Raw genomic sequence first — 17,794 nt, forward strand, 5'->3', positions numbered from 1 at the left:
TGAGGGATATTAGATAAAAGCGGGAAATTTACAACACAATTTTGTTTTGTGAACAAATAGATTGTTAAGAATTTTTTGTAATACTTCATCAAAGATGAAGCGAATTGGGATGCCACTTTTGGTAAACTAGAAAAATCTTCCACTAAGAGGAATGCATGTGTAATTCTCTCTCTCTCTCTCTCTCTCTCTCTCATCTTCATTCTTTTTTCTACTGTCACCTTTAAAATTATCGACACTCCTGTTTAGTTTTGGGCTCCAACTGGGTTTCTGGTTTTTCCATTTTCTGCAAAGTCTACCATAAGATGTTCTTGTAGTTCTGAAAATTCTTTCTACAACATTGAATATCAGCTCTCTCCCTCTCTCAACCACATGTTTGGACCATGTTGATTGTGAATTGATATTGTTTTTGCTTGTCTATGGTATCGACATCCTGGCCCGATTCTAGAAATAGAGGAGTTTTTTATTTGATATTATAAACAGTATGTGTTTGTAAAGTGTCAAAAAGCAACTAGTTTATACATTGTTTTGTTCACCACCACAAAAAAAAGAAAAAAAAGACGAAAGAATAAAACTACTAGTATGACTGGGATAGAGATTTTTAGCAATTTTGCTGTTTGGATTGTTTGGGAGGAGCAAATGTGAGAGAGCTCTTATGGGACATATCTACCTGAGGAGGTTTCAGGCACCTGCCTCAATGCTCAGGCGAGTGGGCTCCAATTGCTGGGAATTCAGGTCCATAAGACCACATGCTAAGTGTAGGTCAATGCTGAGTTTTTTCAGGCCTTCGGGCACTGTGGTAAGGCCATGTCTCTGGTGATTTCTCTTCGTCGAGTGGCATTTGGGCATATCTCCAAGCATGGCTCCTTGAGGCTGATATCATCTTCAGGCAATGGAGCAAGAACCCCAAATTTAAACTGCCATGTTGGATCCGCAAAAGAATTGAGTAAGATATCAGGTTGATTACAAATGGGGAAACTGGGATTTTGGAGTCGTACAGGAAGTTGTAAGCAAATTTCGCTGCCATTTTGCTGTTGAGAATCGATTGATTTCATTGCCAAATTAGAGTGTAAAAGACCGAACAACAGAGAAGAATTGGGAGGCAGAAATCAATCCTACTCTCTTTTTTAATTGAATGGGGTTAAGATGTTTAAAAGGAAACACATAATTTAAGGTTTACCTGACAGCTATAATCACTAAAGTTTGGCTCCATTAGTAAAGGAACCCCCATGTAGTCCTTGAAGAAAGTCTAGAGCAACAACAGTTTGAGATTAGTAATGATCAAACCTGAGCAATGCAGGCAAGTACAAGAGAATAAATAAGCACTTATTACAAAAACTTCTATGGTTGGATAGGGATCACTGTCCAAATTCAATATTACAAAAGCTCTTACTGTTTGGACAGGAATCCCTAGAATCTCTTATGACTGGACAGAGATTTTTGGAATTCTTTGCCAGTTCGTGGGATTCGGGTAGAGAATAAGAAAGGGGTTCAGAGACTCTTTTCCTCATTCTCATGGAATTTGGGCCAGGAGGGGATCTGATCCCATATAGTTACACCCTTATTTAGAAGAAAAATGTTAGACTCACAAATAAATTTTACAAAAAATAAAATAAATTTATAACATGATGTGGCACAATATGATTGAGTTTTTCAAAAGTTGAATTTATCTCTTTTCCAATCATGTTGTGCCACATCATGTTGTAATTTTTTTTTTTTTTTGTAAAATTTGTTTGTAAGTCTAACATTCCTCTATTTAGAAAGAATAAAATGAATAAATAATAAAGAAAGAAAAGGAAAGAAATTGTATAGAAAATGATTTGAAAATCACTAACCTGTGTTGGAAGCTTACAAGTATTGATACAGATCCCTACACATTTGCTTTCCTCTAAATACTTGCATCTTTCGACAAACACCTACATGAATATAAGAAGCTTGAATGCATTGCCATTTATTGTAAAGAAAGAATATTTGCGAAGGTCGAGTCATCACCCCACTTCTGCAGGAGGTTCCGTCGGGTAGATCCACAGAATTAACGGTGCATGTGCCCATAAGCCATTGACAAGTGAGTGCAGTCACTCTTGCTGTAAAAACCGAAGAGATTTTAGGCTAAACTATTCCAATTCTTTTTAGCTTATTAGTAATGATTAAGGATTTTAACTCACCTACCATCATTGCAGCCACTTTTCCTCCTCCTATAGGTGATATGAGCATTCGATAAAGATCCAACAGAAATGGAGGAAAGAGTGATATCAATATCCTTACCTGCCACATGCAAAGGACACACACACAATGATTTGCTTTATCCTTTACTTTTTGTACATATGGAAAACTACTTGAATAAGGATTTCCAACAATTCGAACAGCAAATGTGAGATAATTAATATGGGGTTCACTTGCCAATCAAATTTTGGATTGTTTACTACCTATTTAAGTAGGTAAGCTTCATACAGACTCTCTTGCGTTTTCAACCAGGATTGTTAGTAATTTGAACAATCTGGGCAACAAATTGCTAGGAATCTGGATTCAAACTACTTACTTGCGTGCACATATCCATACATATAACATAGGTTTAGTTGAGATTTGATCCCAACCACAAACAAAATGTTTTTGATCTAGTAATATATGTTCGGTCAATTTCTTATCCCAGCAGATAAGTACTATTATAGTCACGCTCAGGTAAGATAGCAACAATTGGTCTCCCTGGTCTACCCTTTTAGTTAGGAAAAAAAAAAAAAAAGACCAACCAAATATGGTCCTAAGACAAACAAGAGGAAAATGGAAATGCTCTAAGGTTTCAGCTTCTTTTTTACACAGTGGCATGGTTGTTAATCACTTTGTTATTGTATAAACTACTTAAAAGGCAATGCATTGAGACAAGCTCTCCACATGGGATTGAGATCCCTGTCATCAAGTTGTCTGAATAACACAGAGATTCAGGCAGCTTAGGATGCCTATCTCTTAAGCTGCCCGAATTTCTGTGTTATTCAGACAAACTAATAACATCGCATACCATCTAAAATATAGTTTAATTTGTAAACATCGAGAATTACCGTCGCTTCTCTGGTATCAGAATTGGTCCTGCCCTTCATCATAAGCCTATTTGCGACTTCAATTAGTCCATCAAAACCCGGCTTCTCCGAATCCCATCCAACCTCCTGTTTTACCACTTCAAAAGCTATAACATATTAAGAACACATGTCATAAGCACATCTATCGTATCATGGATAAGTGTTTGTTATAACTCAGTACATACCAATTGATCAGAATTGGTGGAGGTAAATAACTTTTGAAGAATTGCGAGCACCTAACTTTTTATTTTAGATTTATGGACTAACAAAAATAAAAGTTTCAAACCACAGTTCAAAAAAAAAAGAAAAAAGAAAAAAATTAAAAATATAACCCTTTTAAAAAAACACAGCGAAAAAGTGAATTTTTCAACATTTTCAAACCATGGTCATGCTATAACATGTTAAGGACACTACAAGAAGAGCATGTTTGAAATTGTGTTTAAGAAATAAAGCTTTTAAGTCAAATAGCGTCTTTTGGCCAAAAAAAAAAAAAATATTATTTTTAAGTTTTTGCCAAAAATGCATTTTAGCTATTTTTGGGTCAAATTTTTTTTTATCAAACAGATACTTTTTTCTTCGTACGAACTTTTAAAGCGTTAAATGCATTTTTAGGCCCCTCAAATCTGCATCCCGCATGAACTATATGGCATAGTTGGGAGATTAAGAGAACCCCACCTTGACCAATTTGTTGCGGAACAAGCTGAGGAACAAATCATCCAACACTCCGGGCTTGTATTCAGGCTTTGAAGCAGCGCCTTCACCTTTTATCTGACAATTGGTTCGCATAGATTATCAGAAATTAAAAATCAATTTTTTTTTTTAAAAAAAAAACTGAGAGGATTGAGGAAACGCACCGGTTTGGATTCAAGAGAAGAGCATGAAATGCGAAAGCCACGGTGGTTATGGGGAAGAGGCTTTGGGAGGTGAAAAAGGTGAGATGGAGAAGAAGAAAAGGAGAGGGGACGAAGAAGAGCCAGTGGCTTCATTTCACTGCTCGGCAAAATGCTTATCTTTTGCCCTTTACTCATAATACTCGAAATAGGCAAAAACGGAAATTATCAGAACGGTGCGTTTTGTATAAAAAGATTACAGCTCTCGTCACCATGAGAGGCTTGGGCACGTGGAAATGCAATGCAGGCCTTTTTAAAGAATTTCGTTTTTGGAGATTTCATTCCCCCACTGATTCCGGGCGGCTGACATTAAAAATTAAAATGGTCCCAAAACAAAACAATTTTTTTTTTTTTTTTTTTTTTTTTAAACATGTTCGCACAATAGGGACGATGGAGATTCGAACTAGTGACCTTCACTTTATTCGGCACGGTCCCAGCCGATTGAGCTACCTCTTGGGCCAAAACAAAACAATTTTTTTTTTTTTTGACATGTCCACACAAAGGAAGGAAGATGAAAATTCAAACTAGCGACTTCCATTTCATGAGCTATGGTCCGGGCATTAAACTACCGGACAAAAGAACAAAACAATTGGGAAGAAAAGAAAGACAGTGGCACAGTAGTAGTAGTAGTAGACGACCTTTGTCGTTTAAGGATATATGCAATCAAAGAGTATCTCCCCTGTTGCCAACCCAGAACAACGTATATATGGGCAACTTGTTCCGACAAAACGAATTTGTCGTTCTAACATCACCTGCAAGTTGCCAACCTCCTGCAATTCAATTCAACGACTTGTCGCAAAAGACACATATTGATCATATCGCATTCGCAAGAGGTCTTAAGGGTATTATGCGGAATATTACCATGTCCTTTGATTATAATATAATAGCCACAAGGCATTTATATTATCCTCTGATTCCAATATGCCTTGGGAAAGAATAATCCTAATCTTCACTACCCCACTTTTAGGTAATCTCACCCCACCCCATATCCTTGGATTCCAATCAAAACACTGCACCTTATCAAATTTTCTCTGATGATAACACATTTTTTAAAATAATAAGTCTCGTGGCAGAGTAACTTTTGCAGAGAAATAGCTCTGCGCCTCCGCATATTTGGTTATTGACTCATAATGTGTAGATATTGTATATGAATTCTAATGGTATATTTGGGTTAGGTGTGATGCGATATCTCTCAAATATGGCATAATATACAAGCTCAGAAAATGACAGGTAACTGAAAGCAACATGACTCTTCCAATATGGAAAGATAAAAATATGCTCACCACCTCAGACATTGCAAGCATCACCCCTCACATTCCTCACTCAGATTGGTGGGGGCTTCATATAAATATTTATATATAAGCCTTTGTAAGCCACTACTGTTGCATAGTCAAATATCATATCTTTTATTTGAAGGTATATTGATTTATTTATTATGTTTCACTATATTCCTTTTCTGTTCATTGTTTTCTTCTACATATACAAGTCTTTTTGAGATTGTTTGTGTGTTTGTGGTTTGACATTGATGCACTTTCATTGCTTTCATCATAATCTTCATGAAAATTGCTGAACATCTTGTCCTTTCAAATCTGGCAAGATAAGGTTATTGATTCTATAAATTGGAATCTTTGAGCCTTCCATCTACTCATTTCTTGAGAGGTTCATCAGGTTTTTCTTTCTTTTCTTTTCATCAAAATTTGCCATGCTTTATTCTTTCTCTTATGGATGTTTGGTTTACTGGGTTTTATCTTTACATGTCCACAAGTTTATCAATGCAAGAATTTTAAGAGAAACTCCAAAAATTTCCTCTTCAGCAATCTTATGAAATGGCCACCATCTTGCAGTTATATTCTTAGAGATGGATGCTTCTGGGAGGTCCACTGGAGCCAAATATGAGTGCTTGCTCTTTGGTATGTCACACTCTTCAACTTAATCTAGTTTTTTTATTGTTCCATGAAGAATAAAAGTTGCATTGCTTTGATGGTTGTCTCCCTCTTACTCAAAAATACAGATAGTGCATCAGGGGCGGAACGAGCATTTAGAGTTTAGGGAGGAGTAAAACTAAAAAATAAAAAATTTAGGGGTGGGTGCAAAATTCTAATTTTAAAAAAATTATAAGGGCATTTTTAAATTTTTTTTTGAGGAAACATGAAACTCCCATGTTGTTCCACCCCAGTAGTGCATACTTCATGATTTAAATGTTGGAGAACATCAATCCTCAATGATTTGTGGGTACCAAACATGTTGTACAGATATGGATGATACTCTGTACCCCGTGAGCTCTGGTCTCAACTTGGCTTGCCGCAAGAACATAGAAGGTATGCCTAGCTATGAATAGTTATCATTGGGAGTAATGTTACACAAGTATATGATGATAGTGGAATTGAGCTTCTTTTTTTTTTTAATTGTAGAGTTCATGTTGCAACAATTGCATATGGAAGAAGCTCAAGTGCCAAGGATGTGCTTGGAATTGTACAAGGAATACGGGACAACAATGGCCGGCCTAAAGGTAACAGATTGAACGAAATTTTGTGTCAATTTAACTATTTTGGCATTGTTTACGGGCTTACAAATTATAGTCTTTTATTTCAGGCTCTGGGTTATGAATTTGATAATGATGAGTTCCATGCTTATGTCCATGGAAGATTGCCCTACGAAGTCCTTAAGCCCGATCCAGTTCTAAGGAACGTTCTACTTTCCATGCCACAGCGCAAAATAGTATGTCAAAATGGTTTTACAACTCTTTCACATAGATTTTCATGAAAAAAGATTCAACTTTATTGGTAATGCTAAGCTGTTTGTACTTGTATTTTAGATCTTCACTAATGCCGATGAAGCACACGCTGCTCAAGTTCTTGATAGGTTGGGTTTGGAAGATTGTTTTGAAGGTGTCATATGCTTTGAAACTCTTAACCCTACTCCCCTTGAGCTGGATGATTGCATGGATATGCCAGATGGAGATGCAATCCTTGCAGGAGATTCCCCAGAGGTCGATGCCGTTGGTTTAAGTTTCAGCTCCAAATCACGAGTCCTCTGCAAACCCTCTGTGGAAGCCATTGAAGCTGCCATTCAAATAGCAAATGTTGACCCGAAGAAAACAGTAAAAATTTTGGATAAATTATCGCAACTTGAAAGCTATTACTTGTTAAAACATTGTTTGGAATGAGTAACTGAGATTTTCTTTTCCTTTTTCAGATTTTCTTTGATGACAGTGTCCGAAACATTGCAAGTGGGAAAGCAGCCGGCCTCCATACTGTTCTTGTAAGTTCTGAGTTGCTTTGAATTGTAAAGACCTGCAAGTTTGCAACTTTACCTAACTTAATATAAAACCTAAAATTTAAAACAAAAGATGTTACATATCTAGGATGGAAGATGGTGCCTTGTGAGGAAAGAAAATATAGCAGATTCACATCAACACTGCATAACAGAATGAACCACTACTTTTTTCTATACTACCATAAGGATGTTAGAAGAAATAAAGTAAATTTTGTTCGTATTTGATGAATGTGAGAATATTGATAGCAGGTGGGGAGCTCAATACTGGTGCCTGGTGCAGACCATGCCTTGAGTAGCATCCACAATATCAAAGAAGCACTACCTGAAATATGGGAAGGTGAAGGAGAACAGATTGAACAAGTTATTCAGCCCAGTGCAGTTGAAACCTTTGTTCTTGCATAGGCTTCCCCTCAGCCAGACATTAAGCCAGCTTCTCATGCACAATCGTGAAATGAAGTGAATGCAGAATCCCTATGTTAAGCTTATTATATCACATCACCAAAAAAAAACAAAGAATACAAAAATCTTATCCAAGTTTGAACTGCCTATGAATTCATATAAGTGACACAAACTTGTTGACCACAATACATGCCAATTTTGTATTTGGATCCACCCGGACAATAATACATGCTCCTCTACCGCCAACTTATTGAAAATCGTCCAGATTTTCCTCAGCTAATACAAAGTATCTCACTTACAGGATTTTTCGCTAAATCATTTGCAAAGTACAGTGATAATTAGGAAAAAGAAAGAAAGAAACCAAGGGGCGCAATGAATCAACAGATGAGTCGGCCAACTATTGGCAGCTCTCCACAATTGAAAATTTGATTCAGGCATCTATAGGCAGCTCTCCACAATTGACAATTCTGCATGGCACACGAGGAGTATCTGACCTGCTTGTCTCCTGGGATTCCAGTTTCCTCACAACATCCAATCCTTCAACAACATTTCCAAACACAACATGGCGATTGTCCAACCAGGGTGTCTACATAAAGCAAATTCACAACATTATCCATAAAGGCTTTGAGCCATAGAGAACCAACTTAACCAAACACAAAATTGGGGTAAAGCTATTTAAATTAACCAGTGAAACCAAGGTATTGGCTGATGTTACAAGATTAAAAAAGGAGCAAGTACGTGGGCTAGATACAGTCATTGCTGAAAACATATGCTTACAAAAAAGACAGAGATCCTTCAACCTGAAATGAACACGGTTCTAAGATAATAGATAAAAATCAATGAAAGTTTCTGATCATTCCGCTCTCCTATTCATGTGTAATGTTCATTGATTTGAGGTCATCTGTTCAAGGTCTCTACTTCCGACATGTTGTATTTTGACAAGCAAGGATCATGCCTCCAGGCTTGCCTTGAGGCAGGGCTCAGAAATTATTGAGGAAGAACAATATCAATGATTAACCTTGACGACAGACTATGGTTAATATATATACATCACTAACCTGATATTTTTTATTTTTTATTGCTAAGTTATACACCCATTTGCTTACTCTTGATATAACACCTCACTCTCACATCGAGAAGATGAATAGCGTACATAAAGTGAATGATTTATAAAAGATACTTATGGATTTTAAATCCCACATTTCTTGCTTAATAGTTGAAATTGGATTTTATAAGCGATTCTAGAAAAACTCTAAGTTGACTAGTCATTTTATGGTGATTGCGTAGATGTGGTTAGCGTTTTTCCTGGGTCATTACAAATAGTATCAAAGCCACATAGTAACGCTAGCCATGTGGTACTAGAGCACTGTATAATGTGGCCCTAACGAGGACAGAGGATTAAGGGGAGAGATTTAACACTCCGATCCCACATTAGGAAGATGAATAGCCCACATATAGTGAGTGGTTTATGAAAGACACTTATGGGTGCTAAGTCCTACATTATGTACTTACTTGGTAAAACTGGGCCTTATTAAGTGGTTTTAGGAAAGCTCCAAATTGACTAGTCTTTTTAGGATGATAGAGCAGAAGATTACCTTATCCCCTAAAAATAGGTGGAAGAGGTGCGATTTTAGTATATTTTGATTTGCAACTGGTTTCTTACTTATATTTGTGAAGAACCATGACACCACATTAACGCTTCCATAAGAATGCCCACTAGGGGGGAAAGAACATTTCTGGGTGTTAAAAAGACACATTTTGATATTCAAAGATTACTAATAGTAACATTTGCTAATACCGCATGGGAGATTAGATGGCCAATATGGCTCTAAAAGTGAAAAGAATGCAATTTCAGAAATGCTATCAAATAGATTGAAAATGATTACAGCAGCTATCTCACCTTCACTGTGCAAATGAAAAATTGGCTGCCATTGGTATCAGGACCAGCGTTGGCCATGCTCAAAACTCCAGGCCCAACATGCTTCACTGCAAATTAGTGCCGGAATATCAGTGCCATACTTGCCGTTCATTCAAATACCTCCTAGAAAACTGAACTAACATTTTTTTTATTATGCTCCTCATTATTAAAGCGTAATACTCTCATTGAGGCATAGTAAGACATACGGGTAAAGTTCTCATCTTCAAATCTAGAACCATAGATGCTGATTCCTCCAGTTCCCTGCAGCCAATGAACACCACAATTCTTGGCTTAGTGTTAACGCACCTAGCTTTCTGGTCCACACAGAGAGAGAGAGAGAGAGTGAGAGAGAGAGAGAGAGGGAGAAAAAACTAACATCTCCTTCTGTGAAGTCCCCTCCCTGGATCATGAAATCTTTAATAATACGGTGAAAGGAACATCCTTTGAAACCATAACCTTTCTCTCCTGCATTAAGAATATTACGATTTCATCTTTAAAGCGAACCATAACACAACAACAACAAAAAAGTTCTTAATGCCTCTAAAGAATTACGACTAGTGTGAACAAAGCTTACCTGTGCACAAGGCTCGGAAATTCTCAACTGTTCTAGGAACGACGTCTCCAAAGAGACCAATTACAATCCTACCCGCAGGTTCAAGCCCGATTTCTACATCAAAGAAGCATTTGGTTGTCACTTTGGCTTGCAGCTCAAGATCCTAAAATAACATAACCAGTATAAGATAATGAAACCAACATATTCATCAGAATCAGGATAGCTACAAGGATTACAGGAACTATTCCATGACATATAACAAACAATGTAACGATGCTACAAATAGAAAGTAATAATGATGCAAATTTTCAGCGGCAAACATGTAATTGTGTCAGTATCATGAGATTTATGGTTTCTATTGATGGGAAATCTGTCTTCCATTGTTTAAGTCAGGGTATAGAAATTTTCATTAAGAATTACCAAAAGCACAGCGATTAAATGAGAACATTTACATTTGCCATTGAGTTGCACACCATTCTCCGGTACTTGATTGAAGGTGCTCTAGAAAGTTTAATAACTGAAAAACTTGAGGCATAGCGTGATCTCGATGTCAGTGCTCTTGCTGGACAGCTTAAATTTGGAACTTGGGAGTAGTCTGAACCCAAACTTGTGGAGCCCCACATAACATGCGGCACACGCACATTAGACACGCTTTGGCTATGACTACCCTGAAAAGGTAAACATAGTGATTAGTAGCTATAAATAACAGTTGTGTTGGAATTTTATTAGAATAATAAAATAAATAAAAAAACAGTTGTGTTGGAACTGTTGGTTGGCAATCCAGGCATGTGAAAAGCAACCCAGTTGCGCATTATAATGGAATTTATCATGAAAAATTGAACAAACATGTTGCGGACATGTATGTGTATCAACAATTTTTACAACAAAATGCCGAGATTAATTGGTTGCTTCTACGAACCAACCCAAAAACGAATCGGACTTGGGATTAAGTTGACTGGTTTTGATTAATAATAAGGGTGTGAGAGCATTGAGATTGGAAGAAAGAAAGTAGAAAATAGAACCTGGAAAAGAGAAGGGAGAGTGCTGCGGCAATACGCCACTTGCATTGGGACTGCAGAGGCCATAAGGCTGTTGACAATTGAGATTAGTTACAGCAGGAAATGCTTCAAAAGACTTGTCTCAGCTCTCTCAACTGCAGAGAATAGGGCTTTGGATAGGAGACAGTACCTTGACCAATTTGTTGAGAAAACGCACCGGTTTGGATTCAAGAGAAGAGCATGAAACGCGAAAGCCACGGTTTTGGCCCTTTTGGGGAAGAAGCTTTGGTTGGCAAAAAGGGTGAGATGGAGAAGAAGAAGAAGAAGAGTAGAGGGGAAGAAGAAGAGCCAGTGCTCAGCAAAAGCTTATCTTTTTTAAGAGAACGGTGCCTTTTTTGGTACCAAGATTTAAGTAATTATATATAGCTCAATATTTATTACTCTGAAAACAATAGAAAGGGTTTTTGCCCTTCTGCGGATTGGAATCAAAACGGTGCGTTTGCTAAAAAAGAAAAGATTAAAGCATTATGTTTAAACCCTAACAAAACCCACCCTGGGCCACCCGTTTACTTGCGGATTCACAGAGACACAGAGAGAGAGAGAGAGAGAGAGGAGATGAGTCTAATGAAAACGAACCCGAGCCGTCCGATCTCCGCCGGGCATTGGCTGATCACCATCAGACGGCTGTGCACGGCGGTGGCCGAGACGGCGACCAAGAGCAGACCGAAACGACTGTACTGGAGGCTATCGGCTTTGGGGGCCACCGAAGGGAGCGTGTCAGAGACGTTAGACAAGTACGTCGAGGAGGGAAATCTCGTACGCAAGCCCATTCGCTGCATCAAGGAGCTCCGCAAGTACGGCAAGTTCCAGCATGCCCTTGAGGTTTCCAACTCTTCCCATATCTATCCCCATTATCAAATATTTAGTGCCTAGTTAATCGACATTTTTTGAATTATAGAACTTGATTTTTTATATCTAAGACTCAACTTTTACTAGTGATACAAAGTTATATAAAAATTGTGTCAAGTTAAAAACTGAAATTAAAAAAATAGACCAAAATTAAAACATAAGTCCGTGGGAAGTTGGGTCTTAGATAAGGCTCAGTTGAGCCTCTATCATATCTCGCATCTATCGTATCTCTTATTTTAAACGTGTTTTCTTTTAATGAAATGTGTGAGCCATTAAGGATTGAGAAATATTAAATGTTCTTTTAGTGTTCTCTTGGTGTCATCCCAACTATGATGTAATTTTTAAAATCACTAATAGATTAAAGTCAATAATAATAATCTCAAATTCAATGGTAATTTTAAAAGCTACATCACAGTTGAAAGGACATCAGAAGAACACTAAAAAAATACCCAGCATTGCCCTTAAGGATTTATCGCTTGTAGGTCCAATAAAATTCTTAGGTGTAAGAAATTTTGTTAAAAATGGATTTTTTTTTTTATATATTTTTTATTACTTTCGAGTATAGTGTCGTTGAATTGTTGATATTGTATATGATGATAAGTTATGATATAAGAAGGACTAGAGTCCTCCCAAATGTGATGTGGTTTTTAAAATCACCATTGAATTTGAGATGGATATAAATTTTCTCCAAATCAACTTGATGAAATTTCTTCCAAACAATTGTCATTCAACATCTTCGAATTTCTCAAAAATTAATTTTTAGGTTCCTATTAACATCTTTGTCATCTCTCACGATGGGTGTTTATTAGTCTTTTTATTATTATTATTATTACTTTAATGCAGATAATGGACTGGATGGAGAAAAAGAAAATCAACTACACCTCCACCGACCATGCTTTACGTTTAGATCTTATATCTAAAACAAAGGGGATTCTTGCGGCTGAGGAATATTTCAATATTCTTCCGCCAACAGCAAAGGGCCGATTGGCTTATGATGCTCTGCTCAACTGCTATTCCAAGGAGCTGATGGAAGACAAGGCTTTAGCTCTGTTTAAGAAGATGGGTGAGTTGAACTTTCTATCATCTGATTTTGCTTTTAACAATCTTATGTCTCTATGTATGAGATTGAACCAGCCGGAGAAAGTGCCTCTGCTAGTACAAGAAATGAAACGGAGGAGCATCCCACTGGGCACATTTACTTACAATATATGGATGAATAGTTATGCATCTTTAAATGATATGGAGGGGGTGGAAAGAGTCATGAGGGAAGATGAAAGCAAATGTGATTGGACGAAATATAGTAACTTGGCTGCGATTTATGTCAAGGCTCACCTTTTTGAGAAAGCCGAGTCAGTTCTTAAAAAGCTAGAGGAAGTGATGATACCTCCAAAGCGTGAGGCTTACCATTTTATGATTAACTTGTATGCCAGTACTAATAACTTAGACGAGGTCAATCGGGTATGGAATTCCCTGAAGTCGAATTTCCCGACAGTCAACAATACGAGCTATCTTGCTATGCTTCAAGCTCTTCGCAGACTAAAAGGCGGCGGCGTTGATGACTTGATAAAATGTTATAAGGAATGGGAGTCTAGTTGCTCCAGTTACGACGTAAGGCTAGCAAATGTTGCTATAAGCGTCTACCTAAGCCAGGACATGTTCAAAGAAGCCTCATTGGTCTTTGACACTGCCATTAAAAGGTGTAGAGGACCTTTCTTTGCAGCTCGGGAATCTTTCATGGTTTACTTCTTGAAGACCCATCAATTGGATTTGGCTCTTAGTCATCTGGAGGCAGCTGTTTCCGAAGTCAAGGACAATAAATGGCGTCCAACCCCAGAGACAAGAACTGTATTTTTAAAGTATTTTGAAGCAGAAAAAGACGTTGATGGTGCTGAGAAGTTTTGCAGTGTTCTAAAGACTTTTGACTGTCTCACTTCCAATATCTACCATTTGTTGCTTAAGACTTACATAGCTGCTGGCAAGTCGGCTCCTAAGATGCGTCAGCGATTGAAGGAAGATCATATTGAAATAAGCAGTGACTTGGAGAAATTGCTTGAAAGGGTTTGCCCTAATTAGATGCGGTATTTGCATTTAGGGGACTTTTCTAGTGTCGAAAATAATATCCCGCCAGAATTTTAGTTGTCGAACCGGAACCAAAACGACTTACTACGTGGTTGTTTGGTTTTGATTTGTTTTCCAGTGACTTCATTCGGAAAAGCTTGCGTAGAAGAAATCATGGGGGATCTTATACGCAAAGGACATCATCAATGTGATCAGTTCCGGTTCCAGTTCCTCCCGTAGTTGTTTAATAACATTTTTTCCTTTTTGTTTTTTCTTTTTAAAATAAAAAACATTAGCAAACAATTTAAAACACAACACTCTTAAAACTATTTTTATTTTTATATCACATCAGAATAGTTTTTTTTTTTTTTTTTTAAACCAAGTAGAGATATTTAGAACACAAAAATTGCAAATAGAAAAGGGTAACATCATCTTTGATTTCATACATTTCCAACCAAAGCAGCACAACACCTTCATCTTTAACTAAATTGAGAGAGAGAGAGAGAGAGAGAGAGATTATGCTCGCACTGGATACATCATTGTAAAATCACAGATACCGACTCTAATCTCATCAACCCATGTGAAAATTACATCCAATTTCCAATACAAAATAAAAGTGTATATAAAGCTCGAGCTTTTCATTATCTGCCATGAATATGCAACAAAAACAAAACTGGGAGAAGCATCATGAGATGAAAGTTCCAAGAATCGCACTTGGGATTAAGTTGACTGGTTTTGATTAATAATAAGGGTGTGAGAGCATTGAGATTGGATTCTGGAAGAAGGAAAGTAGAAAAAACTAAAAAGAACCTGGAAAAGAGAAGGGAGAGTGCTGCGGCGGCAATACACCACTTGCATTGGGACTGCAGAGGCCATAAGGCTGTTGACAGTTGAGATTAATTACAGCAGGAAATGCTTCAAAACACTTGTCCCAGCTCTCTCAACTGCAGAATAGCGCTTTGGATACGAGACAGTAAGGGGAAAACCAATTTGTTGAGAAAACGCACCGGTTTGGATTCAAGAGATGAGCATGAAACGCGAAAGCCACGGTTTTGGGGAAGAAGCTTTGGTTGGTAAAAAGGGTGAGATGGAGGCCTTTTTAAAATCGCATAGGCGTTTGGTAAAACATATTAAGAAATATTTTTTTTTATCAATTGAGTGTTTAGATAACATTAGTATATAATTGCAGTTTCATGGCTAAATAGGTAAATATTGCGCCAAATATTGTTTTAAGCGAAATCATGATTTTGATTTAAATTTGCACTTTTTCAAATAAGTACTTATTAGTCAGCTTATAAAAATCGCGAATCTTTTCACAATTTTAAAATTTGTGTTTTTTAAAATCGTAATCTTAAACACTCTAAAATTGTAATTTAATTTTAAAATACAAATTATTTTTTTAAAATCGCATTCACAAACGGACCGGAGAAGAAGAGCCGTGCTCACTGCTCACTTGCTCAGCAAGAGCTTATCTTTTGCCGTTAACAGAACGGTGCGTTTGGTTCCGGGATTTATTAGTAATTATATATAGCTCAGTATTTATTACTCTAAAAACAATAGCACGGGATTTTGCCCTTCTGCGGATTGGGATCAAAACGGTGCGTTTTGCTGAAAAAGAAAATATAAAGCGTTATGTTTAAACCCTACAAAACCCAGCCAGTTACTTGCGCATTCAGAAAGAGAGAGAGATGAGTCTAACGAGAACAAACCCGAGCCGTCCGATCTCCGCCGGCCATTGGCTGAGAACGATCAGATGGCTCTGCACGGCAGTGGCCGAGACGTCGACCAAGAGAAAACGGGAACTACTGTACCGGAGGCTATCGGCTCTGGGGGCCACCGGAGGGAGTGTGTCAGAGACGTTAGACAAGTACGTCGCGGAAAGAAATCTCGTACCCAAGCCCATTCACTGCATCAAGGAGCTACGCAAGTACGGCAGGTTCCAGCATGCCCTTGAGGTTTCCAACTCTTCCCATTGAGCAGATTTATCGCTTTTAGGTCCAATAAAATTCTTATGTGGAAAATGTTTTGTTAAAAAGGGATTTTGCTTAGAGTGTGGCCTCACGGAGTTGTTTGCACCCAAGGAAATTCAGACCTTCCACTTGTTGGTTATACCACCAAAGTTCCAGGGCTTTCACCACTTGGGCCGATCCCTTGGGATTTTATGCCGAATGTTATAGAAGGAGTTATTTATATTTTGAGGAACCAGAATCACTCTCTAATGTAGTGAGAAAATATTTTTTGATGACATGAAACCCGACTAAGGTAGTCCCCTTCGGGCACACTCATGGGGAGTAAACCACAGATACACCAATCCACCCGCAAGAATCGTATATCAGGTAATTCAGGAGAACTCTTATCGAACCCAGGATGTAGAAAATATTACTTACCAAAGACCTTTAATTAGAAAACGGAAGTTCAGTTAGAAGTTTACTGCTGAGGTGAACTTGTGGAATCAAGTAGTTTGGAAAGGGCTCTTTGCTTATCCTTAACCTCTGCATTAGTGCGAAATGGCTAATGTGAAGCCCTCTACATTAGCAGATAAAACGTAGTTTTTATTGGTACTTCAAATTGATGTCTATGCTTTGCATGATGACTGAATATCGTGTATTATTGCAATTTTTTTCAGATGAAACTAATGACTTCTTTTGCATTTTGGTTTTTCCTATGGATTTGCTTAATCGTTATTTCGAATAACAAATTGAGCACAATGGGTGTTTATTAGTCTTATTTTATTTTATTTTTTTATTACTTTAATGCAGATAATGGACTGGATGGAGAAGAAGAAAATCAACTACAGCTCCACCGACCATGCTTTACGTTTAGATCTTATATCTAAAACAAAGGGGATTCTTGCGGCTGAGGAATATTTCAATATTCTTCCGCCAACTGCAAAGGACCGATTGACTTATGGAGCTATGCTGAACTGCTATTGCAAGGAAGTGATGGAAGACAAGGCGTTAGCTCTGTTTAAGAAGATGGCTGAGTTGAACTTTTTATCATCTGAGTTGGCTTTTAACAATCTTATGTCTCTATATATGAGATTGAACCAGCCGGAGAAAGTGCCTCCGCTAGTACAAGAAATGAAACGGAGGAGCATCCCACCGAGCACATTTACTTACAATATATGGATGAATAGTTATGCATCTTTAAATGATATCGAGGGGGTAGAAAGAGTCATGAGGGAAGATGAAAGCAAATGTGATTGGACGAAATATAGTAATTTGGCTGCGATCTATGTCAAGGCTCGCCTTTTTGAAAAAGCTGAGTCGGCTCTTAAAAAGCTAGAGGAAGTGATGAAACCCCCAAAGCGCGAGGCTTACCATTATATGATTAGCTTGTATGCCGGTATTAATAATCTAGACGAGGTCAATCGCGTATGGAATTCCCTGAAGTCGACTTTCCCCAAAGTCAACAATATGAGCTATCTTGCTATGCTTCAGGCTCTTCGCAGACTAAAAGGCGGGGGCGTTGATGGCTTGACAAAATGTTATAAGGAATGGGAGTCTAGTTGCTCCAGTTACGACATAAGGTTGGCAAATGTTGCTATAAGCGTCTACCTAAGCCAGGACATGTTCAAAGAAGCCTCATTGGTCTTTGACACTGCCATTAAAAGGTGTAGAGGACCTTTCTTTGCAGCTCGGGAATCTTTCATGGTTTACTTATTGATGACCCATCAGTTGGATTTGGCACTTAGTTATCTGGAGGCAGCTGTTTCCGAAGTCAAG

General features: G+C 37.8%; 5 protein-coding genes across 7 annotated transcripts in view; 3 read left to right on the top strand and 2 right to left on the bottom strand.

The window, feature by feature from the left end:
• Window positions 1-448: 448 nt before the first annotated feature.
• Window positions 449-4,054, bottom strand: LOC132170317 (beta-carotene isomerase D27, chloroplastic). 2 transcript variants are annotated; one of them, XM_059581248.1, is made up of 8 exons: window positions 3,923-4,054; window positions 3,744-3,836; window positions 3,051-3,155; window positions 2,163-2,262; window positions 1,990-2,081; window positions 1,833-1,913; window positions 1,178-1,246; window positions 449-914 (listed from the first exon to the last, which is right to left on the bottom strand). In XM_059581248.1, exons 1-8 carry the CDS (start codon window positions 4,052-4,054, stop codon window positions 777-779), a joined length of 810 nt encoding a protein of 269 aa, XP_059437231.1. In that variant the 3' UTR covers window positions 449-776. The 2 variants fall into 2 exon arrangements, with proteins under 2 accessions (XP_059437231.1, XP_059437230.1); XM_059581247.1 differs by having other exon boundaries at window positions 449-1,028.
• A 1,761-nt stretch (window positions 4,055-5,815) lies between these two features.
• Window positions 5,816-7,659, top strand: LOC132170517 (uncharacterized protein C24B11.05). Its single transcript, XM_059581521.1, has 7 exons — window positions 5,816-5,868; window positions 6,211-6,276; window positions 6,370-6,467; window positions 6,551-6,676; window positions 6,774-7,058; window positions 7,154-7,219; window positions 7,484-7,659. Exons 1-7 carry the CDS (start codon window positions 5,817-5,819, stop codon window positions 7,634-7,636), a joined length of 846 nt encoding a protein of 281 aa, XP_059437504.1. The 5' UTR covers window position 5,816; the 3' UTR covers window positions 7,637-7,659.
• Window positions 7,660-7,750: 91 nt separating this feature from the next.
• LOC132170518 (peptidyl-prolyl cis-trans isomerase A1-like) lies at window positions 7,751-11,494 on the bottom strand. 2 transcript variants are annotated; one of them, XM_059581523.1, is made up of 8 exons: window positions 11,293-11,494; window positions 11,127-11,193; window positions 10,557-10,772; window positions 10,126-10,267; window positions 9,928-10,016; window positions 9,758-9,812; window positions 9,534-9,619; window positions 7,751-8,219 (listed from the first exon to the last, which is right to left on the bottom strand). In XM_059581523.1, exons 2-8 carry the CDS (start codon window positions 11,187-11,189, stop codon window positions 8,064-8,066), a joined length of 807 nt encoding a protein of 268 aa, XP_059437506.1. In that variant the 5' UTR covers window positions 11,190-11,193; window positions 11,293-11,494; the 3' UTR covers window positions 7,751-8,063. The 2 variants fall into 2 exon arrangements, with proteins under 2 accessions (XP_059437506.1, XP_059437505.1); XM_059581522.1 differs by having other exon boundaries at window positions 11,127-11,494.
• Window positions 11,495-11,705: 211 nt separating this feature from the next.
• On the top strand, window positions 11,706-14,084 carry LOC132169167 (pentatricopeptide repeat-containing protein At1g02370, mitochondrial-like). Its single transcript, XM_059580245.1, has 2 exons — window positions 11,706-11,984; window positions 12,855-14,084. The coding sequence occupies exons 1-2, from the start codon at window positions 11,718-11,720 to the stop codon at window positions 14,082-14,084; spliced, it is 1,497 nt and encodes a 498-aa protein (XP_059436228.1). The 5' UTR covers window positions 11,706-11,717.
• A 1,656-nt stretch (window positions 14,085-15,740) lies between these two features.
• LOC132172876 (pentatricopeptide repeat-containing protein At1g02370, mitochondrial-like) overlaps window positions 15,741-17,794 on the top strand; it is a 2,594-nt gene continuing 540 nt past the window's right edge. Inside the window, exons 1-2 of the mRNA XM_059584438.1 lie at window positions 15,741-16,024; window positions 16,829-17,779. Of these exons, the coding sequence (XP_059440421.1) occupies window positions 15,758-16,024; window positions 16,829-17,779 (1,218 nt within the window). The 5' untranslated portion in view covers window positions 15,741-15,757. The remainder of the gene's footprint in view (window positions 16,025-16,828; window positions 17,780-17,794) is intronic.

The sequence above is a fragment of the Corylus avellana genome, chromosome ca2 (genome assembly GCF_901000735.1).
Source record: "Corylus avellana chromosome ca2, CavTom2PMs-1.0".
NCBI classification, from domain to species: domain Eukaryota; kingdom Viridiplantae; phylum Streptophyta; class Magnoliopsida; order Fagales; family Betulaceae; genus Corylus; species Corylus avellana.

What these genes read in the sequence shown, in the direction of transcription:
- LOC132170317 (XM_059581247.1), bottom strand. Translation starts at nt 4,054, where the DNA reads ATGAAGCCACTGGCTCTTCTTCGTCCCCTCTCCTTTTCTTCTTCTCCA. An exon ending in TCCGCAACAAATTGGTCAAG is followed by an intron (nt 3,156 to 3,743) that starts GTGGGGTTCTCT and finishes GTGGTAAAACAG; the next exon opens with GAGGTTGGATGGGATTCGGA. An exon ending in GAACCTCCTGCAGAAGTGGG is followed by an intron (nt 1,914 to 1,989) that starts GTGATGACTCGA and finishes ATATTCATGTAG; the next exon opens with GTGTTTGTCGAAAGATGCAA.
- LOC132170517 (XM_059581521.1), top strand. Translation starts at nt 5,817, where the DNA reads ATGGATGCTTCTGGGAGGTCCACTGGAGCCAAATATGAGTGCTTGCTC. An exon ending in CAACAATGGCCGGCCTAAAG is followed by an intron (nt 6,468 to 6,550) that starts GTAACAGATTGA and finishes CTTTTATTTCAG; the next exon opens with GCTCTGGGTTATGAATTTGA. An exon ending in CCATGCCACAGCGCAAAATA is followed by an intron (nt 6,677 to 6,773) that starts GTATGTCAAAAT and finishes CTTGTATTTTAG; the next exon opens with ATCTTCACTAATGCCGATGA.
- LOC132170518 (XM_059581523.1), bottom strand. Translation starts at nt 11,189, where the DNA reads ATGGCCTCTGCAGTCCCAATGCAAGTGGCGTATTGCCGCAGCACTCTC. An exon ending in TGTGCAACTCAATGGCAAAT is followed by an intron (nt 10,268 to 10,556) that starts GTAAATGTTCTC and finishes ATGTTATTTTAG; the next exon opens with GATCTTGAGCTGCAAGCCAA. An exon ending in GGGACTTCACAGAAGGAGAT is followed by an intron (nt 9,813 to 9,927) that starts GTTAGTTTTTTC and finishes CATTGGCTGCAG; the next exon opens with GGAACTGGAGGAATCAGCAT.
- LOC132169167 (XM_059580245.1), top strand. Translation starts at nt 11,718, where the DNA reads ATGAGTCTAATGAAAACGAACCCGAGCCGTCCGATCTCCGCCGGGCAT. An exon ending in AGTTCCAGCATGCCCTTGAG is followed by an intron (nt 11,985 to 12,854) that starts GTTTCCAACTCT and finishes ACTTTAATGCAG; the next exon opens with ATAATGGACTGGATGGAGAA.